The sequence below is a fragment of the Engystomops pustulosus genome, chromosome 6 (assembly GCF_040894005.1).
Source record: "Engystomops pustulosus chromosome 6, aEngPut4.maternal, whole genome shotgun sequence".
Taxonomy (NCBI): Eukaryota; Metazoa; Chordata; class Amphibia; order Anura; family Leptodactylidae; genus Engystomops; species Engystomops pustulosus.
The window spans coordinates 23,292,999-23,320,835 of record NC_092416.1 but is presented as its reverse complement, the minus strand read 5'-3'; the positions used below and the strand labels follow the sequence as shown (position 1 = coordinate 23,320,835).

Below are 27,837 nucleotides of genomic sequence, written 5' to 3'. Positions count from 1 at the left end.
CTCAGAAAATTAACAGCTAGAGGCCAAAGGTCTGCAATGCTGGATTTGGCGTAAAGAGGGGGATTCTTGGATGAAAGCAAAGTTTGAAGGAAAAATTATTATGTCAAAGAAAACAAAATATTTCAAACCTTGTCAATGTCTGGACTATGTTTTTCATTCATTTTGCGTCTCATTTGAAAATAAAATAAAAGTATGAATTTTCATGGAAAACACAACATTTTCTGTGTATTCCCCAAAAATTTTTGACCCCAAAATTTTGAGCGGTAGTGTAAATAGGATATATGATATCATGAATGCAGGTTAGCCCCCAGACCTCTTCCAAAAATCCCTTTTTTATAGGGTTTTTTCTGTACTCTAATGACTCATTACAAGAGGTTTACACAGTGACTTTCTATAAATCGTCACGTTGTTCCTCTGCCAGACTCTACTAAATGCATACTAAATGCGTCTTTCACAACTGTGAAGGGAGGTGCACCGGAGGTGATTATTTATTTTTTGCCTTTCATGAGCCAAGATCCTAGAGAATACAATATAAACACTATCCTATACCATAAGAGTCACAGTCTTGAGAAGAAGAGCAGCAGGTAAGTAGTTACACTTATATGTAGTCATGTACAGGCAGTCCCTGGGTTATGTAGAAGGAAGGTTCTTTAGTTTTTTTCTGAAGTATATATATATATATTTTCTTTTTCAACATATTTTTTTATTAAATTTTAAGATGAATAAGTAAATGTACATAAAATAATGTAGTAAGCTGATTTAACCGCTTGAGGACGCTTGGTTATTTCCGCTCATTTCTCGCTCTCCTCCTTCAAAAATCCATAATTTTTTAGTTTTTCCGTATACAGTGCTATTGAGGGCTTATTTTACTTCTCAGTGACATTATTTATTATTCCATGCCATGTACTGGGAAGCTGGCAAAAAATTCATCATCACTCATTCATATGCATCACTTTTATGTGAACTCAGTTTTTATGACTTTCCCTGTGCGCTCCAAATAACACCTAAGCTTTATTCTTTGGCTTGATACCAAATGTATATAGGTTTTATTGTGTTTTAATATGTTTTCAAAAATTAAACAAAAAAAAAAAAATAAAAAAATCACCGTATTCAGACATGAATAACTTTTTCATACTTTGGTTTATGGAGCTGTGTGAGGTGTCATTTATTGCCAGATGAGCTATAGTGTCATTGCTACCATTTTGAAGACTGTGTGACATTTTTATCAATGTTTATTACATTTTTTATGTGATATATAATGGTGTAAAGTAGTGTTTTGGACAGGACAAGGCCTAACTTGCTCATCAGTGGAGGTCTCAGTGATAGGATCCCACAGATCATGGGGTCTGAGGTACCTCCATCGGATCCCTTGTCGCTCCCTGAGATGAGCGCCATGTCAGAAGCCCTGTTCTCGATATCTGTCGGGGTCTCATCACTGAGACCCCCACTGACCAGCAAGTTAGGCCATATGTCGTGGATAGGGCCTAACTTGTTTTGTGGGAAAACCCTATCTAATCCATACTCAAGAACTATGATCATCCCTATTACTAAACAAGTACTTGTATTACTTATCACTGCTGTTTGTTCTTACGTTCTATTTATTCACAGAAATGCGGAGTCTCTGGATCTCTCAGTTATGGATTTTGGGTGCAGTATTTTATGGTGAGATCACATGATGCTGCTTTATTTATTCTGGGTTATATTCCAAGCTGTAGTAGTTATACCAAGGAGACTATGCAGAGGGGCTCAGCATAGACAAGGCCTAGAACAGTTTTACAGTCATAAGGAAGTATCAGTGTAGGACAATGCGGCTATAACTAGAAAACATACAGGAGGCAGGAAACCCAATCATAACCGATCACATGTTGTGATTCTTAGCTTGAGGTAGTTATAGTCAGTAAGTGTCTCCTCCTAGGACTAGGACCGGGCAGACCCTGTCAGAAAGAAACATTTGTTAAGGAAATATAAACAATTTGTGCTCAGTAGAAAGTGCCCCAATTGGCAATCGTAATCCCTGCAGTGATAGTACCCCATTGTAATTGAGCTTTTTTTTAAAGTCATTGTACAATAAATACACATTGTCCATGTGTACACAGTGACAGCTGCTTCTATATGAATATCCACAATAAAATGTACCCTCTTACTGCCATTCTTACAGTAATAACGCCTCCTTTCCCTTACATAGAACATTCAATGCAATACTGAACTTCTCCTGAGGGGGCACTGCAGGGAACTACTTGGCTTCCTAATAGATTACAATTGATCACTGAAGGTCACAGCAGGACCCTTTTGGACAAATTAATAGCAAGAAAAAGATTAGAAATGGTGCAAAATACAGATCCACTTAAAATTTTTTATTATAAATATCAGGACAGGTCCGGATATTGGTCATTGGGGGACATATATCTAGTTTTTTTTTTTTTTTAACTTCAGTGGATAAATTAGCTATTTGGAAGGTCTTTTGTCTTGTGTATTATGTATGATTAGGTCTTTTTTATTGTAATACATGTTTATTTTTTTCTTTTTTGTTTTATTTGAGTTGCAAATATATCAAATTCACATGGACACAAGCTAAGTGAGGGGTTAAATACAGGAGAGAACACAATCCATGTGAGGGGTTATATACAGGAGAGGATACAAGCCATGTGTGGGGTTATACACAGGAGAGGATACAAGCCATGTGAGGGGTTATATACAGGAGAGGACACAAGCCATGTGAGAGGTTATATACAGGAGAGGATACAAGCCATGTGAGGGGTTATATACAGGAGAGGATACAAGCCATGTGTGGGGTTATACACAGGAGAGGATACAAGCCATGTGAGAGGTTATATACAGGAGAGGACACAAGCCATGTGTGGGGGTTATATACAGGAGAGAACACAAGCCATATGAGGGATTATATACAGGAGAGGATACAAGCCATGGGAGGGGTTATATACAGGAGAGGATAGAATCCATATGAGGGGGTTATATACTGGAGAGGATACAAGCTATGTGAGGGGTTATATACAGGAGAGGATAAAAGCCATGTGAGGTGTTTTATACAGGAGAAAACACAAGCCATGTGAGGGGTTATATGCAGGAGAAGATACAAGCCATGTGAGGGGGTTATATACAGGAAAGGATACAAGCCATGTGAAGGGGTTATATACAGGAGAGGACACAAGCCATGTGAAGGGGTTATATACAGGTGAGGACACAAGCCACGTGAGGGGTTATATACAGAACAGGATACAAGCCATGTGAGGGGTTATATACAGGAGAGGATACAAGCCACGTAAGGGGTTATATACAGGAGATGATATAAGTCATGTGAGGGGTTATATACAGGAGAGGATACAAGCCATGTGAGGGGTTATTTACAGGAGAGGACAGAAGCCATGTGAGGGTTTATATACAGGAGAGGACAGAAGCCATGTGAGGGGTTATATACAGGAGAGGATACAAGCCAAGTGAGGGGGTTATATAAAGGAGCGGATACAAGCCCTGTGACGGGGTTATATACAGGAGAGGACACAAGCCATGTGAGGGGGTTATATGTAGGAGAAGATACAAGCCATGTGAGGGGTTATATACAGGAGCGGATACAAGCCATGTGAGGGGTTATATACAGGAGAGGATACAAGTCATGTAAGGGGGTTATATACAGGAGAGGATACAAGCCATGTGAGGGGTTATTTACAGGAGAGGACAGAAGCCATGTGAGGGTTTATATACAGGAGAGGACAGAAGCCATGTGAGGGGTTATATACAGGAGAGGATACAAGCCAAGTGAGGGGGTTATATACAGGAGCGGATACAAGCCCTGTGACGGGGTTATATACAGGAGAGGACACAAGCCATGTGAGGGGGTTATATGTAGGAGAAGATACAAGCCATGTGAGGGGTTATATACAGGAGCGGATACAAGCCATGTGAGGGGGTTATAAACAGGAGAAGATACAAGGCATGTGAGGGGTTATATACAGGAGAAGATACAAGGCATGTGAGGGGTTATATACAGGAGAGGATACTAGTCATGTGAGGGGTTATATACAGGAGAGGACAGAAGCCATGTGAGGGGTTATATACAGGAGAGGACAGAAGCCATGTGAGGGGTTATAATCCGGAGAGGATACAAGTCATTTGAGTTGTTATATACAGAAGAAGATATGAGCCATGTGGGAGGTTATATGTAGGAAAGACAAACCATTCTAGGGGGTAATATGCAGTAGAGGAAACATGTCATGTCAAGTGGTAAATTTTGGATTTGTGTCTGTGGCCTGCATTTTAAACACTCTAGCCACACCCCTTCAAATTTAATTGAAAGGTATTGGTTACTTTTGGTGGTCACGTGTGGCATTTGAGATGCCCTTTTAAATGCATTGCAGAAATGCATGCGTTTTACATGTTACCATGTTTTTGGTTGGTTTTAAAAACTCATCTCAAATGCTCAATGTAACCGCAGCCTTAGAAGAAACCAATAAATTAATATTAAATGTGAAGGCAAAAATATATAAATTAAAACAAAAAAACAACCCAAACGTACAATGCCCAACAGGTTTGTATGCAAAATTTTAAACATTTGTGAAATAATTCCAATTTATATGTTAAAACTGCGTCCATGATAAAAAAATCTTTCTGCTGCACCTGCCCTGGACCAGGTGAAGATTCGCGGCTAAAAAAGCTCAATAGAAAGCAAAAAATAAGTGATATATAAGTGAAAAGTCCCACAAAACATCTAAAAAATAAAGATACATTTCTCACAATGCACAAGGTCCAGATGGAGGTGTACTTGAGAAACGATGGCAAAAGTCGCAGTGAAAAGTTACAAAAAATAAAGAAACTCCCCCATTTGTATCTGATGCATAATCTCTGGAATACATTGATCTAATTTACATTAAAAAAAAAGATCCTTAACAGGTAAATATACTAGATAAATGTTATAGTCTAACGCCCACTCCGCCACCCACCATACCCTCTTCACGCCTCTTGATTCCCACTCGGCTTGGAGGTGCGTTAGTAAATAATCACAATCATTGGAGATCCTGTTGTTACAGTCAACAAACAAGTTCAAGGAAGGCCTGGGCACCTTTATTGAAAGATTGTAAAATCGATTATGGACAATAGATTTCTAGAGATGGAACATTAATCAAGGGCTTTATTCTACCTTTCTACCATACTTGCAAATCCAGAGAACATTTCTGTAGCTACAATCTTGGAAGATTTACATTTGCCATGTCAGCCATCTCTATAATATTAGTAATTGTGCCCTACTTTTTGGTTTTGTTGGGGGAAGGGGGGGGGGCTTTATCATGCTAGCTTTCTGGCGTAGAAGTACTGAAATAATCACAATCTCTTGCGCACTACGAGAAATTGTGATTATTCTCATGTCTACGCCACTTAAATGTCATGTGGGCATGGAGGGATGTCATGGGTGGTCCCGCGACCCATATCGCGGGTCGCGGGCTCACCCTTGCTTCTCTGCCCCTGCCAGCGCGCCGCCAGCTCTGCTTACCTTCCCCGGCTCCCGGCTCGCTCCCTTCCACCGTGCGCGCGGCCACGAATGCTAGGGCGCGCGCGGTCACTTCTCAAAATTTAAAGGGCCAGCGCGCCATTAATTGGCGCTGGCCATTTTGCAGAATCTATTTAAGCCTGCCTCTTCCTGCAAGCCCCTGCCGGATCTTCGTGCCTAGCGCCCTAGAGAAAGCTTTTCTGATGCCTTGTGCTCTTCTTGTGAATTCCCGTTGTGACCCTGGTTCAGTTTCTGACATCGCTCCTTTGCCACCTGCCCTTACCTGTTGCTACGTCCCTGACTCCGAACCTGTGCTGCCTGTCTTGACCTCCTGCCTGTCCCCGACTACGAGATTGCCTGCCGTTTCTGTACCTCGACCTTGGCTGCCACTGCGGACAAGTCACGCCTGTGGAACGACCTGGTGGTACCACGCCGCAGCTTGTCTAACCCGCTTTGCGGTGGGCTCTGGTGAAAACCGGGTACCACTTAGACTCCGGTCCCAGGTAGTGGCTTGTGCCATCGTCCGCAGTGGTTCAGAGGACCCACAACCTCACGGACCCTGACAGTAAGATCCGTCCATGAATCCCACCGAGGTTCCGCTTCCTACCCGTCCGACTCTGGCTTCCAACGTGGTCCAGCAATCCCGAGAGATTGCCGCTCAACGCGAACAGCTGGAACAGATGACCACCATGCTGCAGCAGCTGCCAGCCACCCAGCAACAGCAACAGCTCTCTGAGCCTGTCCCCGTGGCTCCCGCAATCCCGGCTTGTCTTCCTGCCGTTGAACCCAGGCTTTGGCTGTCTATGCCCGGCAAGTATGATGGCGATCCCAAGATGTGCAGGGGCTTTATAACCCAATGCTCCCTGCACATAGAATTCATGCCGTCTCAGTTCGTCACGGAGCGATCCAAGGTGGCTTTCATCCTCAGCCTCCTATCTGGGAAAGCCCTGGCCTGGGCTACTCCACTTTGGGATAGAGACGACCCGGTCACAGCTAATCTCTCAGCTTTTCTGGCAGAGTTCCGGTCAGTCTTTGAAGAACCTGCAAGGGCCTCTTCTGCTGAGACTGCGCTCTTGAATCTTTGCCAGGGGAATTCATCCGTGGGAGAATACTCTGTCCAGTTCCGTACCCTGGCTTCGGAATTCGCCTGGAACGACGCGGCCCTGTCCGCAGCTTTCATGAAGGGACTTTCTACTCAAGTTAAGGACGCCCTGGCCGTTCGGGATCTGCCATCTTCCCTGAGTGGTCTTATCACCTTAGCCACCCGGATTGACGTGCGATTCAGGGAGCGTGCCGAAGAATCACGCCTTGAACAACCACAAGTCCGCCCACGAAGTCTCCCTCACCTGGCTCCTGCTTTCCAAAGACCACTCCAGTCTCCTGTTGTACCATCGGCAGAGGAGCCTATGGAAGTGGACAGGGCCAGACTCTCTCCTCAGGAACGTATCAGAAGGCGTCAGGGAAACCTTTGTCTCTATTGTGCCAGTCCTGAGCATTTCTTGGGGTCTTGTCCTATCCGCCCTCAGCATCTGGGAAACGCCAGCACCTAGGGTTCTTGGGAGAAGCGTCCCTAGGTGTAAGCAAAGCTTCTCCACGCTTGATGATACCGGTGCATCTCAGCTTTGGCACCTGCACCCAGATCCAGGACTCTCTGCCTTCTTGGACTCCGGCTCCGCAGGGAACTTCGTGGATGCCACTCTGGTCTCCCGGCACCACATTCCCGTGGTTCGTCTAGAAAAGCCATTGGTCATTTCTCTGTCCGTGCAAGTCGGAGTTCTACACAAGGAAAGACTGTCCTTTTATGTACTTCCACAGTCCACGTCCTCCGTCCTGCTGGGCCTACCATGGTTGCAGCTCCATGCCCCCGTCCTTGACTGGAGGACGGGGGAGATCCTCCGGTGGGGACCTGACTGCCAGTCTCGCTGTGTGAAAATGCCTCATCCAGTGCCTGTCCTGGCTTCGTCTGTGGCTCCCAAGGTCCTGGAGGGCCTTCCCGCTTGCTATAAGGACTATTATGACGTCTTCTCGAAGAAGCAAGCCGAGACGCTGCCACCTCACCGTCCTTACGACTGTCCTGTGGACCTGTTGCCGGGTATGTCTCCTCCGCGGGCTCGTGTGTACCCGCTCTCTTTACCAGAAACCGCAGCCATGTTGGAATATATCCAAGAGAATCTGCAGAGAGGATTCATACGTAAGTCCTCTTCCCCGGCTGGTGCGGGTTTTTTCTTTGTGACCAAGAAGGATGGGTCACTCCGTCCATGCATAGACTACCGCGGTCTTAACAAGGTCACAGTTAAGAACCGCTACCCGTTGCCGCTGATTACGGAATTGTTTGACCGTCTTCATGGAGCCAAGATCTTCTCCAAATTGGACCTTCGAGGGGCCTATAATCTTATCCGTATCTGTCAGGGAGACGAGTGGAAGACCGCTTTTAATACCCGTGATGGACACTTTGAGTACCTGGTAATGCCAATTGAACCCTGTAACCCCCCAGCCGTTTTCCAGGAATTCGTAAATGACATTTTTAGAGACTTGAAATGGCAGGCAATCTCGTAGTCGGGGACAGGCAGGAGGTCAAGACAGGCAGCACAGTCAGGGATGTAGCAACAGGTCAGGGCAGGTGGCAAAGGAGCGATGCCAGAAAAGGAACCAGGGTCACAATGGGAATTCACAAGAAGAGCACAAGGCATCAGAAAAGCTTTCTCTAGGGCGCTAGGCACGAAGATCCGGCAGGGGCTTGCAGGAAGAGGCAGGCTTAAATAGATTCTGCAAAATGGCCAGCGCCAATTAATGGCGCGCTGTCCCTTTAAATTTTGAGAAGTGACCACGCGTGCGCCCTAGCATTCGGGGGCCACGCGCGCACGGCGGAAGGGAGCGAGCCGGGAGCCGGGGAAGGTAAGCAGCGCTGGCGGTGCGCTGGCGGGGGCAGAGAAGCACGGGTGAGCCCGCGACCCGCGATATGGGTCGCGGGACCACCCGTGACAAGCCACAGCCCCTGGCAGAGTATGCCGAAGCCCCCGGCATAGTAGGCTGGAATAGGGCCTTCCTTACCCATACCACAGCTAAATGCTTGCAGTTTTTACACAAAACTTTGCAAGGTGGGACCTGGCATAGTAAAGTCCACCAATGCAGCATGTCCAGCAAATACATCATGAGGTCTAAGCCTCACAATGTATCCGCTATAGCGGCAGGGGGTGTGGCTTTATCATATGCTTTTGCACAGAGCCCCAGTGTATGATAAATCTCCCACCTGGTCTTTATAAAAGGATTTCTTTATGGGTCTCAGTTCCATTGCCATCAATTGAGTCTACCGAGGCTAAGGAGCTATAAATTCCTTGATACACTGACAATAATTGTAAATATTTCCCTCTTTATGCCTTATTCACATCAAGTTGACCGTCCTCGCCGTGTGCCACACATTACCTATAATTTGTGCCAGTTCCCGGCAGGGCCTGACATAGAACTGTTCGGCTACAAAGCTGGAGGCTGGTTCCAGTACTTCATAAATCCCATTCCTTAGGGAATGCAATTGCAAATTGGGTAACATGTTCTACAAAATAATAATAATGGAAAAAGGTCAATGGGATAGGAAGGAGAACAGGAGGCCCTGGGGGGAAGATTCAAAGGTGAGGTTAATTTTTAAAAAACAGGTCTATTTTCTTACTTATTTAACTGAAAGTTGAACATTTCCTTGAATCAAAACCCATTTATAAGAAAACAAAGCAACTATGGAAATGAAGAATGATAAATTGAAGAAACGGTAGTAATGGACTGGAGTCGTGTCTGGATTCATGAGTGTAGAATCAGTGGTCAAAATGTAGGTTGGGACAGGAAGTTCAGGTTTGCAAGTCAGAGACAAAACTTGGTTTTCGAGAATGGAAATCAGCAAGACAGGGTCAAGTAAATTCTAAAAAAGTCAGGTACCTGGTAAATAGTCAGAATGCTGGAAGCAGGCTCTTATGAACGACCAAGTATCAATCAGGCGCCCTGTTGAGGGAGAGAGTTAAATTTATGTCACTTGTGGACACCACACTTCTTTACACAACTTGATACTGTCAACCGATTTGGATATGTTACTGTACATTAACTTGAATAAATTTTAGAACTTCGATTTCTCATGAAGCCACCTCAGGGCATGCTGCAATTCACAGACAACCACTTTTGAAAACATAATCAGAGCTCAGCTATAGTCTTTTGGAAAAGACTATAGCTAGTAAAACAATTTTGCTCTAAATCACTTCTAATAAATATCCCACCAGTGTGAAAATCCTGTGATAAAATATTGCAAAATCCCATTGTTTTTGAAAAGTTGTTTGCAAATGTATCTTCATATAACCAGACAGGATAGAAGGTAACACCTTAAGGTTTCCTTAAAGGAAACATGTCACCAGGGACCTCATTTTCACTAAAGACAGGTTGCAAAAGCTTATTACAGCTGCATTAAAATTATGTCTTTCTGCTTTCTCTAAATATTTGCATTACAATGTAATGTGTTATAACTTACCTTGCACCCTGACAGAATCGAATGTGTAGTCCCGGGGGTTGAGCTTTGGTTTGGATGCATTTCAAAAAACATGTGTCTTGTGTATGCTGCTCACTCCTCAGCTCTCAGCCCCCACCTTTGTGCTCATGTACAGCTCCTCCCTCCCCCACTGATATCAGCTCACCAGGCTGTGAGCTCTGTGATGGAGCAGGAGGAAGGAGCTGTACAGTAGCATAAAGGTGGGGTCCAAGAGCTGAGCATTCTGCAGCTCAGACAACTCACATGTTGTTTTTTGAAATGCATCCAAACCAAAGCCCAACATTCTTTATTTGCAAAAAACCCTTAATGCCAAAATTCTGATATATGTGGTCATTATTTACAATCAAGATAATTCCTTCTGTTCTCATTGCAGGTGCAGAATCAACTGGAGGTAAATTTACTTGAGTAATTTCAATTGTGTTAGAGGTTTGATGATAGGAAATCAGGGCAAACTTTTGTGGTGTCTCTTCCTGTACTTATTCATGCCCCACCACTGTGACATATTTTCCTGAGCTCTGTTCTCCTTTCCCTTACTGTAGCATATATGGGAAAAATCAGCTAGTACTCCGGGCGCTAACCACCGGTATGGAGTGTCAACGGCAGTAAATTACAGTAAATTTTCACTCCAAAGAGTAAAATTAAATAGTGACATTTATTGGTCCAATTTAACACAAGAAGTGTCAAGGGACATAAAAATCAGACAAAATGTTACATATAAAATCCTTATGATGCGTTTCGGGTCGGACGACCCTTTCTCAAAAGTAGGAATAGTAACAATGAGGAACAAGCAGATATTTAAACAGATAACCACATGAAAGACAGCTGGATAATCAATTACATCATTAGTGTCCAGCTGTCTTTCATGTGGTTATCTTTCAAGTGGTTATCTCACTTATGAAAAGTCGCTTGCTGCGGCATGTGCTTCTGTGCTCCTAGTAATGTAGGTTGCAGCCATGTGTTCGAACAGCTTCAACCTGTTACAAGTTGGGGAACTTCCTACTTTGTCCCAGGAATGTCCTTCCAATCAAATAGTGACCAGGTTTTTGCCTTGGCTTCTAAATCTGCTTGTTTTGAATACCAATCCGGTAGAAATAAGATTAAGACCAATGTAGAAGCAGGACAGCTGATGAAATTCAATGTCTCTGTGTCCTTACCCTTATATATTAACAGCACAGAAGCACATCAGACTACAAACAATGAATAATTTGAGTGGTCAGTAGTCCATCCACTTGCTCAATTTCATACGTTAAAACAGCACAAGTAGAGTAAAAAAGGTAAGTACCGTTGCCACAACAATAATAATGTATTAATAGATTAATTAAACACCAGAATTAAAGAAATCACAAGAAATGGAAAAAACAATATTGTCTATACAGAAGCTTGATATTATTTTTCATATAAGGAACTGTTTAAAAATCCAATATATACAGAAATGGTTGTAATTGCTGTTCTTAATATTATCAAAGAAATTGTTCGTAATTCATATATTCAAAAATCATTTTATAAAAACACACTCCAGACACGGACAGACCCATCAGAACAGAGTTTTTATGGCCTTTACCATACTCCCAATAGAACAAATTCTGGAGAACACCGGTTCAACATTTTGCGTCACAGGGAAATGTTTTGGATTTTTAAACTCAATTACCTCTCCGCCAATGGTCTTAATTAGAGATGAGCGAACATACTCGTCGTATTTCGCCCGCTCAAGAAAATGTGGTCTCGCGACTTTTAGATTTTTGGCGGCCAGAAACAGAGCCAGTCACAAGCCAGGAGACTATGCAATATAAGCAAACTCACGTGGTACACTTACATGTCGATAGCAGTGGTTGGCTGGCCAGATCAGGTGACCCTGGAATATACTAGCCCCTGCCCGCGCTGCTCGGATCATTCTCTGTCTGGATGCCGTTAGGGAGAGAGTTGCTGCTGCTGCTCAGGGAAAGCGTTAGGGTGTTCTATTAGAATAGTGTTAGGCAGGAGTGATTCTACAAGAACCCACCAGCTCTTGTTAGGGCTACAATAGCGTTATATTTAATTTTTTTTTATTTGCTTGTGGCTGGCCTTGCTGGCACTAATAGTGCAGCTACTACCATATTGTGACGAATTTGCAGGGAGACTTGCGAACGTTCTATTTAGCTCTGCCGATTTTTTTTTTTCAAAACTGAAAGTCACAGGCACAGCACAAAATCCTGTTGTGTGCTGTCAGTGTAGGTCAGAAACTAGCCATAACAATCATCTTCTGTCGTCCATATAGCTGCCTCCATACATCGTCCCCTTAGCAAACGAGCTGTGTCAGGCAGAATTTTGGGTTGTTTTCACAGCTTCCACATCAAACTTGTTAACTTTGTTGCCACCCTGCTGTGTTATCCACAAAATATTCCGACAAACTTTTATCATTTACCGATATTATTTCAGCGCTACTTGCGCATCTGTTTACATTCCCCTCCCCCGCCATAACAAGGCCAATTACTTATAAGAACAGTACTACACTTGATCTTATACAAAAGGCTCTTAGAAGTGCTGTTTGTAGCCCCTGTCTGCTTTGAAAATTATAATTTTTTCAAAGTAAATGCTTCTGGCCCCCAGGCCCATTTTGGGTTGGGAGGAGCCGAGAGACAGGGGCTTGGACAGGCGAAAGCTCGCCTGGCAGCAGACCGCCAGCTCCATCCCAAGATCCAACTAACATAGTTTTATCTGCAGCACCTTTAATCTACTACTACCTTATTACCTCCATACATAATCCCCTTAGCAAACGAGCTGTGTCGGGCAGAATTTTCAGGTGTTTCACCAGAGACATAATGGAACTCGGCCCATCTGTCGCCGCCATGCTGGAGACCTGAAGTTGCAATCATAGCAGCGCAATATGGATGCCCCATACTGTCGCCCTTAATCATGGAACCATTTCCGAAAAAAATTAAAAATAGAACCGCTATGCTATTCCATTATTCCTAGATGAAATATTCAAATGACCCCGCCTGCTTTGAAAATTATAATTTTTATAAATTAAATGCTTCTGGCCCCCAGGCCCATTTTGGGTGGAGAGGAGCCGAGAGGCAGGGGTTTGGACAGGCGAAAGCTCGCCTGGCAGTGGACCGCAAGCTCCATCCCAAGATTAGGCAGCCTCAGAGGCATCCATGCTGTCGCCCCTGCTGTTTCCTGTCCATTTTGCCTCCACGATCCTCCACAGCGTCAATCAATGTCTCCATGCGCAACATTCAACTGTCTATACCCCAGACGCTGGAGCGCGAGAGGAAATACAGCACATCATCCCCTTATCAAACGAGCTTTGTCAGGCTACATTTTCGGGTGTTTCAGCAGATACATAGTGGAACTCAGCCCATCTGTCGCCGCCATGCTGGAGACCTGAAGTTTCAATCATAGCAGCGCAATATGGATGCCCCATACTGTCGCTCTTAATCATGGAAGTCATCTCCATGGCTGCCTCCACATGTCGTCCCCTTAGCAATCGAGCTGTGTCAGGCTCATTTTTCGGGTGTTTCACCAGATACGTTATGGAACTTGGTTACTATGTCGCCACCATGCTGTGTTATCGACTAAATATACCGTCAACCTTTTGTTCACATAGGAAATCATTTCAGCGCTTCTTGCTCACCTCCTTTGGTTCCTCTCTGCCGCCTTAACCAGGCAAAATACTGATACATACAGTGCTACACGTTATCCTCGCCAAATTGAATTTTTTAAATTGGTTTGAACCCTGAGTCCATTTGGGGCATGTTGCCATGCCACTCTCTAGCCTGCTGCTGCTGCCGCTGCCTCTGCATGCCGTCTCCTATAGTGTCAGGGTCAATTATTGGGTGTTTTAGATGCTATCCCGCCTCACTCGGTCACTCTGTCATGGCCATGCTGTTGCCCATAATTTTGGCATAATGGTGCGATTAAGCAGCCTCAGAGGCATCCATGCATGCTGCTGTTTCCTGTCCATTTCCATGGTGTTTCCATCCTTTTCTGAGGTTCCCAGGTGTTTGGCCAAGCTTCCCTGTGCAGAGCCTTGGTCCGCTTGAAAAATGCTCGAGTCTCCCATTGACTTCAATGGGGTTCGTTATTCGAAACGAGCACTCGAGCATCGGAAAAAGTTTGACTAGAGTAATGAGCACTCGAGCATTTTAGGGCTCGCTCATCTCTAGTCTTAATGATTCCTTGGAAAACAATGTTTAATTCCCATTCCATATCCACTTTATCCCCTGCGTTTCCCCCCTCCCATAAGGTTTCCAGCATAAATTCTTTCTAGTTAATCTAGTTCCTCATCAAATTCAAACCTCATTAGAAATATGTATTGTATTTCATCATAACATTCTGCATAATCTCTATTATTCTTCAATATTGTTCCCATTTCCCACCATTAAAAAAATCATCTTTCCCGCTAATTTCAATACTTACCCCCAAATGTCACTGCAGATTTATTTTAAATTTAACAGTGCGCCGAAGTTTTATACCTCCATAATCCAGCTACACACTCGCTGTTTAAAATTTCCCACACAATATCAAAAACCATCTCCATCACCACCGCCTATGATTCCCTCAGCCCACATATAAATATCGGCTCTCATCCTTATATTCTTTTCATCCCTTCCTCCCACACATACTGCATTTTTTTCTTGTCCCTCTTTTCAAACTGAACCTTCTCTGACCGGAATTGCCTGCTCCGCTCCAATTGCGCACTTATAGTATCTAACGCGCACGTGCGGATCCTACATTGAAGCGGTGGTCTCAGTAGACATGCTGCTGGTGGATCATTTACCACCACGCATGCGCATTCATAAATAATAATGATTCCTTTATTTATATAGTGCACACAGATTACGCAACACTGCACAGAGCTTCCCAAATCAGTCCCTGTCCCCAATGGGGCTCACAATCTAATTAACCTACTAGTATTTTTTAGATTGTGGGGGGGCAACCGGAGAACCCAGAGGAAAAACAGAGAGAACATACAAACTCATATTAAGCATGAGCCATTCCTACTACTAAAAATATTTAAAGAGCACAATACCCCCGCGCATGCAACCAGCTCCTGTAAATATCTCACTGCCCCCAGCAACAATTAAATATTTCATACATTTCATCTATCTCTCCTCATTTCCTAAACTTACCTCCTATTGTTTATTATGATTTTACACCATCATCCTTACTTCCTTGTTTTACCACTAATGCAGCATTTACTTAATTATTTACAAAATGAACATCATTTATTCATTTAGTTGATTATCAAATAAACATAACAGTTTTTGAAAATAATAAATTATATTGTCCTCGATCCATTTAATCACTCAGTAAACCATTTTTTTTAAAATTATTATTATTATTATTGATTTTTAAATTGGATTATATGATTTCCAATCAATTTCTTTGATAATGAGACCCCCGATTACATTCATTTCTGTATATATTGGATTTTTAAACAATGTAATTTCTATTATGAAAATTATTATCAAGCTCCTGAATATACTTATTGCTTTTTCCATTTCTTTTGGTTTCTTTAGTTAATCTATTACTATATTATTATTGTTGTGGCAATGGTACCAATTTTACTCTACTTTTATTGTTTTCACTTATGAAATTGAGCTATTGGACGCACTACTGATTTATTAGTTTACTAAGCTTTATTTATTACATATTCATTTTACTGATGTAAAGTGTGTATTTGTGTATTTTTTACTTTATATGTTTCGTAGTCTATTTCACTCTACAATGCCAAAAAGTGTTGTGCTTTTAAAGATATTTCTATAGTAAATATCCTATTTCTATTACGTTACCTAAGTGACTCCTCCCTACTACCAGCCAACCAGTGTGGCTTATGAGATTTGAAGACCCCTTGAAAGGCATTTGGTACCTGCAAGAGGCCAAATTTAGAGTTGTGCCTAAAACCTAGAAAAACCAAATCTGGTGATCCTCTCTCCATTTCCTCTGAACATAAGCTACTATTACACAAATGACTACTCTATGAACGCTTTGTCTTCTCTCTTTTACCTTTCACAAATTTAAAGATCCCAACAATGCTTTTGACTTTGAAATCGATATTGATAGATCGACCAAACTGGGAAGGGGGGGGGGGTCTAGTTTAAGATTTGCATCAAGATCAAAGGCCCTTATAAGCTTAGAAGTTATACCTCTGGATGAAACAAGATTCAGAATATGAAATAATCTAAAATATTTTTTCTCTAGATATTGGTGGAAATGGTAGAAATGGGAAACAGAACATGACAGGTCGGTATGAATCAGTTTTTGTATGAATTTATGGTAAAAAAAATCTGCTCTTTAGTGGCACCTCTGCACTAAAGCTCCTTGTAAAATGTATGGGAGAGATTTGGATAGTCACCCACAGTTAGACTGACTGGATAAGAAATGCACAAATCTGCTCTGTGCATGGGGGCACAAACCCTCCCCTGTGATTGGTGGGAGACTCAGTAATGGGCCCCAGTTCTCAATATTCATCATCTATATTGCAGATATAAATGATAGCTTATAATTTAGATTCAAGAAATAATCCCAGGTGTAAATCTCACTACAAGTTTTATCTACAGGCGGGAGGAAAGTGACCACCCAGGGAAAATACTTCATTGTGGGATTTTTGGAGAACACTTTTTCGGATGACAGCCCCAGGAGAGAAATCCTTGTAACTGGGACTAAACCTTCAACTACAGTAACTGTTACCATGAACAAGTCTACTTTCAAAAAGACAATCCAAGTTGGAAAAGGAGAAACAGTAACTTTTGATCTTCCAAAACCCACAGAAGTCAAAGGATCTGGGGTGTGTCCATGTACCACCATCATTAAATCTGATGCTGACATTAATGTGATGGCCCGAAACTTTAAGAAAACCAGTGGAGATGTTTCTTTGATTTATCCAGTTGACCAGTGGGATACAGAATACTACATAATCACCCCATCCAGTGGACCTTCTAACCATTATACAGAGTTTGCTGCTGTAGCCAAAGGACCTTCTAACCATTATCCAGAGTTTGCTGTTGTAACTTATGAATTTGAAACAACAGTAAACATCTCTGTCACTGGATCAGTGCAATTCAAAGGCAAGAATTATAAAAAGGGTGACACATTGACCACAAAAATAGAGCCATTCGTGATCCTACAGATCCAGAGTAGAGATGACCTCTCTGGGACTATAGTGATCTCTGAACACCCTGTGGCTGTTCTATCTGGACATTCATGTGCTCCTAGTAATGAAGGTTGCAGCCATGTGTTTGAACAGCTTCAACCTGTTACAAGTTGGGGAACGTCCTACTTTGTCCCAGGAATGTCCTTCCAATCAAATTGTGACCAGGTTTTTGCCTTGGCTTCCAAAGCTGCTACTTTTGAATACCAATCCGGTGGAAATAAGATGAAGACCAATGTAGAAGCCGGACAGCTGGTGAAATTTAATGTTTCCATGTCCTCACCCTTATCCATTCACAGCACGGAAGGAATCCAAGTCTTACTTTTTGGCACTGGTGGCAAACCTTTTGGATCTTTCTTGACCAAAATACCAGATGTTAATTCATTTAATCTTCAATACAATCTCATTGGACAGGACGATTTTGACAATAATTTGGCGATTATTATAGCAAAATCATCAATTGCCCCTGAAATCCAGTACAATGGAAAGGTTCTAGACAATGCAAACTGGAATGTGTTCCTTCAGTCTGACTATTCCTGGGCAGAATATTATTATGGTGCTGGCTCTAGCTCTAACAAGATGAAACATCCTACAACACCTTTTGCTGTCCTAAGTATTGGTTACTCAAAGGATATGGCATATGGAATGGTGGCACCTGATATACAAGGTGTGTATGTTCCATTGTAATTTCACAACTATAAGGATTGTTTTAATTATTTTTTACTGTTTCTTTGTAGGTCCAGGGGGTCCTTTAACTCCTGTTCTTGAAATCAAAGTTAATTCTCATTTAATTTTCTATACTTTACCAAGACCTAAGATAATAAAACCGACATTATTTGTGGCACATAAAATATATACACAAGTGATATAGCACTAAATCAGAAAAATATATACAAAATTGCACACACGAGGGATTAGGTATTCACGTATATCACACCACATATAGCACAGTGGCTGTTCATGGTATTACAGCTAACATAAAGTGTTTAAATTAAATTGTACTTTTCTTTCCAGGTCCAAAGGTTGAAATAATTTTCTAGAATAATATATTTCTAGTACACAATAACATAAAATAACAAAAAATAAAGTGTCTGTGGTAAATATTATAAATAGTAATTGTCAGGTCAGTAAAAATGTAACCTGCATTAGATATTGTATAGATAATATCACTTCCAGATATAGCATTGCTGAGTTTGTCACAGGTACGACATATTTTTAACCCCTTAACGCCCACTAACGGATATATACGTCAGCAAACTATTAAGGATGTATGAAGAGGGCTTGCAGGCAACGATCGCATTTAAAAGACGGCAGTGCATGGGCGTGGCCATATGGGTTTGATATTGCTGCTCCGCGAGATGTCATCAGGGAGAAGTGTTCAGACCTGCGGCTGCATGGTTTTGGAAGACTTTTTACAATGAGCAACGTTAAAAAAAAAGCCACATGCTGCCATATAGTAGTATTACAGTATATGGTAGGAACGGTCAGACCCTCTAGGGTTAAAGTACCCTAGGGGGTCTAAAAAATATCTATATATATATCCCTTAACCTATTATGGGGGGAAATTCTTCAGTGGGAAGAGATTGAGATTGGTTGTAGCGTCAGTTCTGATAAATCTTTCCCAATGTTCCTTTATAAAATTTCACTTACACATCGTCCCCACAAAACTCAAGGGGGGTCATTTACTAAGGGCCCGAATCGTGTTTTTACGGTGAATTACCCAAATTTTTCCATTTTGCACCAATTTTCCCTGAATTGCCCCGGGTTTTTGGCGCATGCGAACGGATTGTGGTGCATCGGCACCGGCGTGCACATGACGGAAATCGGGAGGCGTGACCGAATGAAAACCCAACGGATTAGGGGAAACCGCCGCATTTTTTAAAAAAAAGTGTCGCTTGACACGCGCTTACCTGCACCCGGCCTGGCTTGGTGAACTTCAGTGCATTCCGATGAGCTTCAGCGCAGCAGCGCCACCTGGTGGATGTCGGAGAAACTGCCTTAGTGAATCGCCGGAAGACCCGAATCCTCCACACAGAATGCACAGCTGGATCGCGAATGGACCGGATAAGTGAAATCTGCCCCAATATGTGTTCATTGCCACTAAGGGACAAACGTAGTAACCATTCACATTCATAGATGTTATGTGTAATACTAGACAGGATGGGTCCTCCGGAGCAGAATACACTCCGTGTAGATTCTCCACTATGTGCTCAAGAGTAAAGAGTTCTGAAGATAGGATCAAATACTCCAAACTCCAAATTTCAAAATGGGGGTCAGGGTCAGTTCTTTAAAGAAACTGTAGACTAGGGATGATGTCTTCTCATTTTATACCAAAAACACCACCACTTTATATGTAGGAAATGATTACTGACCTGTAGGGGCTATAATATTCATACAGCCCAGGACACATGCCATTCTTAATCTTCCTCTGATTGTTTTATATTAATTTTTATATTGGCTTCAACAGCCCCCAGAGAAGCACAGAACATTTCCAAGATATACAAGATCAACTAATGTATTTTTGTTTCTATTATTGCTTTTATAGATGAGGAGTAAATTCCGTTTACATAATGTGAGTACATTTATCTATCTATTTCTTTCTCTAATATCTATCTATCTTCAAAATATATCTACAAAAATACATCCCCCCAACCCCCTTCAATAAATGTTAGTAAATAGGTAGAGGTTAGAGATGAGCGAGCACTAAAATGCTCGGGTACTCGTTATTCGAGACAAACTTTTCCCGATGCTCGAAGGCTCGTCTCGAATAACGAGCCCCATTGAAGTCAATGGGAGACTCGAGCATTTTTCAAGGGGACCAAGGCTCTGCACAGGGAAGCTTGGCCAAACACCTGGGAACCTCAGAAAAGGATGGAAACACCACGGAAATGGACAGGAAACAGCAGGGGCAGCATGCATGGATGCCTCTGAGGCTGCTTAATCACACCATTATGCCAAAATTATGGGCAACAGCATGGCCATGACAGAGTGACAGAATGAAGCAAGATAGCATCTAAAACATCCAATAATTGACCCTGACACTATAGGGGACGGCATGCAGAGGCAGCGGCAGCAGCTGCAGGCTAGAGAGTGGCATGGCGACATACCCTAAATGGACTCAGGCTTCAAACCAATGGGTGGCAGAGAGGAACCAAAGGAGGTGAGCAAGAAGCGCTCAAATAATATCGGTACATGATAAAAGTTTGCCAGTATATTTTGTGGATTACACAGCAGGGTGGCGACAAAGTTAACATGGAAGCCATGAAAACAATCCAAATTCTGCCTGACACAGCTCGTTTGATAAGGGGACCATGTATGGAGGCAGTGAACTAGTAGTAGATTAAAGGTGCTGCAGTTAAAACTATGTTAGTTGGATCTTGGCATGGAGCTGGCGCTCCGCTGCCAGGCGAGCTTTCGCCAATCCAAGCCCCTGTCTCTAGGCTACTCCCCAAACAGCACTTCTAAGAACCTTTTGTATAAGATCAAGTGTAGTAGCGTTCTTATAAGTTTGGGATATGGCGGGTGAGGGGAATGTAAACAGATGCGCAAGAAGCGCATGATGCGCATGGAGCTGGCGCTCCGCTGCCAGGCGAGCTTTCGCCAATCCAAGCCCCTGTCTCTAGGCTACTCCCCAAACAGCACTTCTAAGAACCTTTTGTATAAGATCAAGTGTTGCCAGTATATTTTGTGGATTACACAGCAGGGTGGCGACAAAGTTAACAAGTTTGATGTGGAATGCCCCGTAATAGCTCTTGGGCGGTGTGCCTTTTATCGCCTAGGCTCAGCAGTTTGAGCACCGCCTGCTGTCGCTTAGCGACGGCACTGCTGCTGTGCCTAGAGCTACCGACTGATGGCGCCATGGCCACGTATGGTAATTCGGAGGAGGAGGAGGTGGAGGAGGGGTGGGAGGAGGAGGAGGTATACTAGGCCTTTGAGACCTGGACCGAGGTAGGCCCCGCAATCCTCTGCGTCGGCAGTATATGACCAGCCCCAGGGTCAGACTCGGTCCCAGCCTGCACCAAGTTAAGTGAAGTAGCGTTCTTATAAGTTTGGGATATGGCGGGTGAGGGGAATGTAAACAGATGCGCAAGAAGCGCATGATGCGCATGGAGCTGGCGCTCCGCTGCCAGGCGAGCTTTCGCCAATCCAAGCCCCTGTCTCTAGGCTACTCCCCAAACAGCACTTCTAAGAACCTTTTGTATAAGATCAAGTGTAGTAGCGTTCTTATAAGTTTGGGATATGGCGGGTGAGGGGAATGTAAACAGATGCGCAAGAAGCGCATGATGCGCATGGAGCTGGCGCTCCGCTGCCAGGCGAGCTTTCGCCAATCCAAGCCCCTGTCTCTAGGCTTCTCCCCAAACAGCACTTCTAAGAGAACCTTTTGTATAAGATCAAGTGTAGTAGCGTTCTTATAAGTTTAGGATATGGCGGGTGAGGGGAATGTAAACAGATGCGCAAGAAGCGCTGAAATAATATTGGTAAATGATAAAAGTTTGCCAGTATATTTTGTGGATAACACAGCAGGGTGGCGACAAAGTTAACAACTTTGATGTGGAATCCATGAAAACAACCCAAATTTCTGCCTGACACACCTCGTTTGATAAGGGGACGATGTATGGAGGCAGCTATATGGACGACTTTTGGAGGTAGCAATGGAGACAACGTGTGGAGGCTGCTATGGAGACAATTTAATTTGGATAGTGCCTGTATGTGGCAGTCCAAAAAAGCTTTCAAACCAGAGGAGCAGGTAGGTGGCCCTCCAGAAAAATGAAATAGATTGAGTGCCTGTATGTGGCAGTCCAAAAAAGTCTTCAAACCAGAGGAGCAGGTAGGTGGCCCTCCAGAAAAATGAAATAGATTGAGTGCCTGTATGTGGCACTCCCAAAAATTGTTTAAAACAGAGGACCGGGTAGGTGGCCCTCCAGAAAAATTAAATGCATAAAGTACTATAGCTAGAGCCAGTGGGCCCTGTCAAAAAATAGCCAGTTTCCTCTGCTTTAGTGTACAAAGAGGAGGAGAAGGAGGAAAATGAGGAGGAGGAGGAGTGGATAAATTATTCAGGTTGAGCTTCCTTCACCTGGTGGAGATTGGAAATTATGAGAAATTCAGGCTTTATTCATCTTAATAAGCGTCAGCCTGTCAGCGCTGTCAGTCGACAGGCGTGTACGCTTATCGGTGATGATGCCACCAGCTGCACTGAAAACCCGCTCGGACAAGACGCTAGCGGCAGGGCAGGCAAGAACCTCCAAGGCGTACAGCGCCAGTTCGTGCCACATGTCCAGCTTTGAAAGCCAGTAGTTGTAGGGAGCTGTGTGATCATTTAGGACGATGGTATGGTCAGCTACGTACTCCCTCACCATCTTTCTGTAAAGATCAGCCCTACTCTGCCGAGACTGGGGACAGGTGACAGTGTCTTGCTGGGGTGACATAAAGCTGGCAAAAGCCTTGTAAAGCATACCCTTGCCAGTGCTGGACAAGCTGCCTGCTCACCTACTCTCCCTCGCTACTTGTCCCGCAGAACTACGCCCTCTGCCGCTAGCGCTGTCAGAAGGGAAATACTGTTTCAGCTTGTGCACCAGGGCCTGCTGGTATTCATGCATTCTCACACTCCTTTCCTCTCCAGGGATGAGAGTGGAAAGATTTTGCTTGTACCGTGGGTCCAGGAGAGTGAATACCCAGTAATCGGTGCTGGAATAAATTCTTTGAACGCGAGGGTCACGGGATAGGCAGCCTAGCATGAAATCTGCCATATGCGCCAGAGTACCAACGCGTAAGAATTCACTCCCCTCACTGGCCTGACTGTCCATTTCCTCCTCCTCCAACTCCTCCAACTCCTCTTCTTCTGCCCATACACGCTGAACAGTGGAGGACTCAACAATGGTCCCCTCTTGTGTCTCGCCAACATTCTCCTCCTCTTCCTCCTCATCCTCCTCCACCTCCACCTCCTCCGATATGCGCTGAGAAACAGACCTAAGGGTGCTTTGGCTATCAACAAGGGAATCTTCTTCCCCCGTCTCTTGTGACGAGCGCAAAGCTTCCGACTTCATGCTGATCAGAGAGTTTTTCAACAGGCCAAGCAGCGGGATGGTGAGGCTGATGATGGCGGCATCGCCACTGACCATCTGTGTTGACTCCTCGAAGTTACTCAGCACCTGACAGATATCAGACATCCACGTCCACTCCTCATTGTAGACTTGAGGAAGCTGACTGACCTGACTACCAGTTCTGGTGGAAGTTGACATCTGGCAGTCTACAATTGCTCTGCGCTGCTGGTAAACTCTGGATAACATGGTTAATGTTGAATTCCACCTCGTGGGCACGTCGCACAACAGTCGGTGAGCGGGCAGTTGGAGGCGGCGCTGCGCTGCCCTGAGAGTGGAAGCATCTGTGCTGGACTTCCTGAAATGCGCACAGATGCGGTGCACCTTCGTGAGCAAATCAGACAGATTGGGGTATGTCTTGAGGAAACGCTGAACTATGAGATTTAACACATGGGCCAGGCATGGCACATGTGTCAGTCTGCCGAGTTGCAGAGCCGCCACCAGGTTACGGCCGTTGTCACACACAACCATGCCTGGCTTCAGGTTCAGCGGTGCCAGCCACAGATCAGTCTGCGCCGTGATGCCCTGTAATAGCTCTTGGGCGGTGTGTCTTTTATCGCCTAGGCTCAGCAGTTTGAGCACCGCCTGCTGTCGCTTAGCGACGGCACTGCTGCTGTGCCTAGAGCTACCGACTGATGGCGGCATGCCCACGGATGGTAGTTCGGAGGAGGAGGTGGAGGAGGGGTGGGAGGAGGAGGAGGCATAGTAGGCCTGAAAGACCTGGACCGAGGTAGGCCCCGCAATCCTCGGCGTCGGCAGTATATGACCAGCCGCAGGGTCAGACTCGGTCCCAGCCTCCACCAAGTTAACCCAATGTGCCGTCAGCGACATATAGTGGCCCTGCCCGGCAGCACTCGTCCACGTGTCTGTGGTCAGGTGGACCTTGTCAGAAACGGCGTTGGTCAGGGCACGGATGATGTTGTCTGACACGTGCTGGTGCAGGGCTGGGACGGCACATCGGGAAAAGTAGTGGCGGCTGGGGAACGAATACCGAGGGGCGGCCGCCGCCATGAGGTTGCGAAAGGCCTCGGTCTCTACTAGCCTATAGGGCAGCATCTCCAGGCTAAGCAATCTGGAGATGTGGACATTAAGGGCTTGGGCGTGCGGGTGGGTTGCACTATATTTCCGTTTCCGCTCCAGCGTCTGGGGTATGGAGAGCTGAACGCTGGTGGATGCTGCGGAGGATCATGGAGGCGACGATGGGGTTTTTGTGCCAGGGTCCTGACTATCAGCTGAAACAGGCGAAGGAGCAGTGGTGTGCACGGCCGGAGGTGAACGGGCTTGGTGCCACTGAGTGGGGTGTTTAGCATTCATATGCCTGCGCATACTGGTGGTAGTTAAGCTAGTAGTGGTGGAACCCCTGCTGATCCTGGTTTGGCAAAGGTTGCACACCACAGTCCGTCGGTCATCCGGTGTTTCCTTAAAGAACCTCCAGACTTCTGAAAATCTAGCCCTCGCCGCGGGAGCCCTCGCCACGGGAGCTTCACTACGTGACACATTTGGCGCTGATGCACCTGCTCTGGCCCTGCCTCTCCGTCTGGCCCCACCACTGCCTCTTCCAACCTGTTCTGGTCGAGGACTCTCCTCCGTCTCAGAAGCACTGTGTTCACCCGGCCTCTCAACCCAGCTTGGGTCTGTCACCTCATCATCCTCCGATCCCTCAGTCTGCTCCCCCCTCGGACTTCCTGCCCTGACAACAACTTCACCACTGTCTGACAACCGTGTCTCCTCATCGTCCGACACCTCTTTACACACTTCTTCCACTACGTCAAGAATGTCATCATCACCCACAGACTGCGACTGGTGGAAAACCTGGGCATCGGAAAATTGCTCAGCAGCAACCGGACAAGTGGTTTGTGACTGTGGGAAGGGTCCAGAAAACAGTTCCTTAGAGTATGCCGGTTCAAATGCCAAATTTTCCTGGGAGGGGGCAGACTGGGGGGGAGGAGGCTGAGGTGCAGGAGCTGGAGGAGTGCTGATTTCGGTGACATGGGTGGACTGTGTGGAAGACTGACTGGTGGACAAATTGCTCGAAGCATTGTCGGCAATCCACGACATCGACTGTTCGCACTGTTCTGGCCTCAACAGTGCTCTACCACGAGTCCCAGTAACTTCAGACATGAACCTAGGGAGTGTAGCTCTGCGGCGTTCCCCTGCTCCCTCATCAGCAGGTGGTGTCTCACCCCGCCCAGGACCACGGCCTCTGACCCCTGCAGTAGTTGGACGCCCACGTCCCCGCCCTTGTCCTCTACCCCTAGCCCTCGGTTAAACATTTTGAAAATGAAAGTTATAACTTTAATTTTTTTTTAACTTTTTTTTGTGTTTTTTTGTGTTTTTTAGGTTTTTTTTGTGTTTTTTAGTTTTTAAAGCCAAACAATGCTATCCTATTGCTTTGGCTATTTTCTAGCCAAGTATGAAAGCACACTGCTATGCCAGATGAGATGACGCTGAGTTATGAAAAAATAAACGTAAAATAAAAAGGAAATGGCAGACTGTGCCTAATTGAAATCCAACCCCTAATAAATTTTCCCACTTCGGTCTTTGCGATGGATATGTGCGTCACTAAGCGCTAAACACAGCGGTCGCAAGTCTCACTCCAAATTCCTGACAATTGGCTAGTATATGCACTGCAGCAAGGACAGCCACCAGCAGATCAACCAGAAATAAAATATATATAACGCTATTGTAGGCGTAAGTAAGCCGTTTGGATTCTCCTTTGGCTATTTTCTAGCCAAGTAGGAAAGCACACTGATGAGATGACGCTGAGTTATGATAAAATAAACGTAAAATAAAAAGAAACTGCCAGACTGTGCCTAATTCAAATCAAACCCCTAATAAATTTTCCCACTTTGGTGTTTGAGGTGGATATGTGTGTCACTAAGAGCTAAACACAACGGTAGCAAGTCCCCCTGCAAATTCCTCACAATATGGTACTGGCTGCACTACTAGTGCCAGCAAGCCCAGCCACAAGCAAACAACAAAAAAAAAAGTATAACGTTATTGTAGCCCTAAGAAGGGCTGTTGGGTTCTTGTTGAATCACTCCTGCCTAACACTATTCTAATAGAACAGCCTAACGCTTTCCCTGACCAGCAGCAGCTCTCTCCCTAGCGGCATCCAGACACAGAATGATCCGAGCAGCGCGGGCAGCGGCTAGTCTATCCCAGGGTCACCTGATCTGGCCAGCCAACCACTGCTATCGACGTGTAAGGGTACCACGTCATGCTGGGTGGAGTGCAGAGTCTCCTGGCTTGTGATTGGCTCTTTTTCTGGCCGCCAAAAAGCAAAACGGCGGGAGCTGCCATTTTCTCAAGCGGGCGAAGTATTCGTCCGAGCAACGAGCAGTTTCGAGTACGCTAATGCTCGAACGAGCATCAAGCTCGGACGAGTATGTTCGCTCATCTCTAGTAGAGGTCACTGTGCTACTAAACTGACTTGGCTTCAGCTATTTTCTAAGGCTGTTTTGTAAGACGCCATCTAGTTGTTACCTTTAACCCCCACAAACAAGGATTTGGACTTTACAAGGCAATACGTCCCTATTTCAGGAGTCACTCGGGGGGGGGGGGGGGGGGATTCATTGTGGCTTTTCTGCCACTTTACTTGCAGAGAAAACATATGAATCCCCCTCTCCCCGACAGTGTTGTGGCTTCTATGACCTGCACGCCACTTTGGGTGTTTTCAGGTGTAGAACAGGCAGGGAGCAAGTTGGGTATAAAAGCCCGGCACTGCACATTTACTCCCAGTTGAAGTTCCAGCGACAACTAGACCATAAAAATCTGCTAGTTCTGATCTGATCTACAGGTCGGAACCATTGGAGTCCACATTGGAGCCTCTTCATATGATCACAGTAACACCGGCGGGGGGAATTTTAAGACTGATGTTCTAAACACCAGTCTTAATTAATGACCCCCCCCCCCCCACTGTCTCTGAAGACATTCTAGTTTTGTAATGATAGTGATGGGTCATCCACACAAGACAAGCTCAGGTCAGAACTGGGTTTTGTAAACAGAAGGAGGTCAGGCATTGGCTATACAAACAAACTATGCAAGAATGGCATGAGCCTTTTACTCAGACACCTTTCCAACGGGGAAGGCTCCGTCATTGGACTTAAAATGCTTGGGATTAGATGCCAAACTCCACAAATAGAGGACAGTTGGCAGGTCAAGGTAATTATTGGCATAGGTGCTCCCTGGTCACTGACATTATATATATCTCATATATATCTAGAAAATGATACTTTACACTTAAATGTGGTTGGGGATAAAATCTCTCAGCTCTGCAGATTCTTTACATAAAAATACAAAATAACCAAAATCATTTTCTCTGTGTCCCAGATCTAGTGATGTGATGTCCACACTACAAGAAGACACCAAGAAGTCTAATGCCTGGTATAAAGCAAGAGATTGAAAAATTGTTATTATCTGAAATTAACGCACAATCAAGAATTTTATAATAAATAAAATATCAATAAATATATTCATCTGTTCAATATCATACTGCTAAATTAATAATAATTAATTAATAATAAGTAATTTTCTGAAGAACCTGAAACCTAATAAAGTAAAATCAATAAAAGATGCGCAACAA

At 44.5% G+C, this 27,837-nt stretch overlaps 1 protein-coding gene across 1 annotated transcript; it reads left to right on the top strand.

Moving 5' to 3' along the window:
* Positions 1 to 545: 545 nt before the first annotated feature.
* Positions 546 to 27,837, top strand: LOC140065588 (IgGFc-binding protein-like). The gene is made up of 7 exons (XM_072113181.1): positions 546 to 584; positions 1,609 to 1,662; positions 10,393 to 10,410; positions 16,203 to 16,244; positions 16,562 to 17,818; positions 19,697 to 19,723; positions 27,585 to 27,837. The coding sequence occupies exons 2-6, from the start codon at positions 1,611 to 1,613 to the stop codon at positions 19,705 to 19,707; spliced, it is 1,380 nt and encodes a 459-aa protein (XP_071969282.1). The 5' UTR covers positions 546 to 584; positions 1,609 to 1,610; the 3' UTR covers positions 19,708 to 19,723; positions 27,585 to 27,837.

What these genes read in the sequence shown, in the direction of transcription:
- LOC140065588 (XM_072113181.1), top strand. Translation starts at nt 1,611, where the DNA reads ATGCGGAGTCTCTGGATCTCTCAGTTATGGATTTTGGGTGCAGTATTT. An exon ending in TGGGAAACAGAACATGACAG is followed by an intron (nt 16,245 to 16,561) that starts GTCGGTATGAAT and finishes TTTTATCTACAG; the next exon opens with GCGGGAGGAAAGTGACCACC.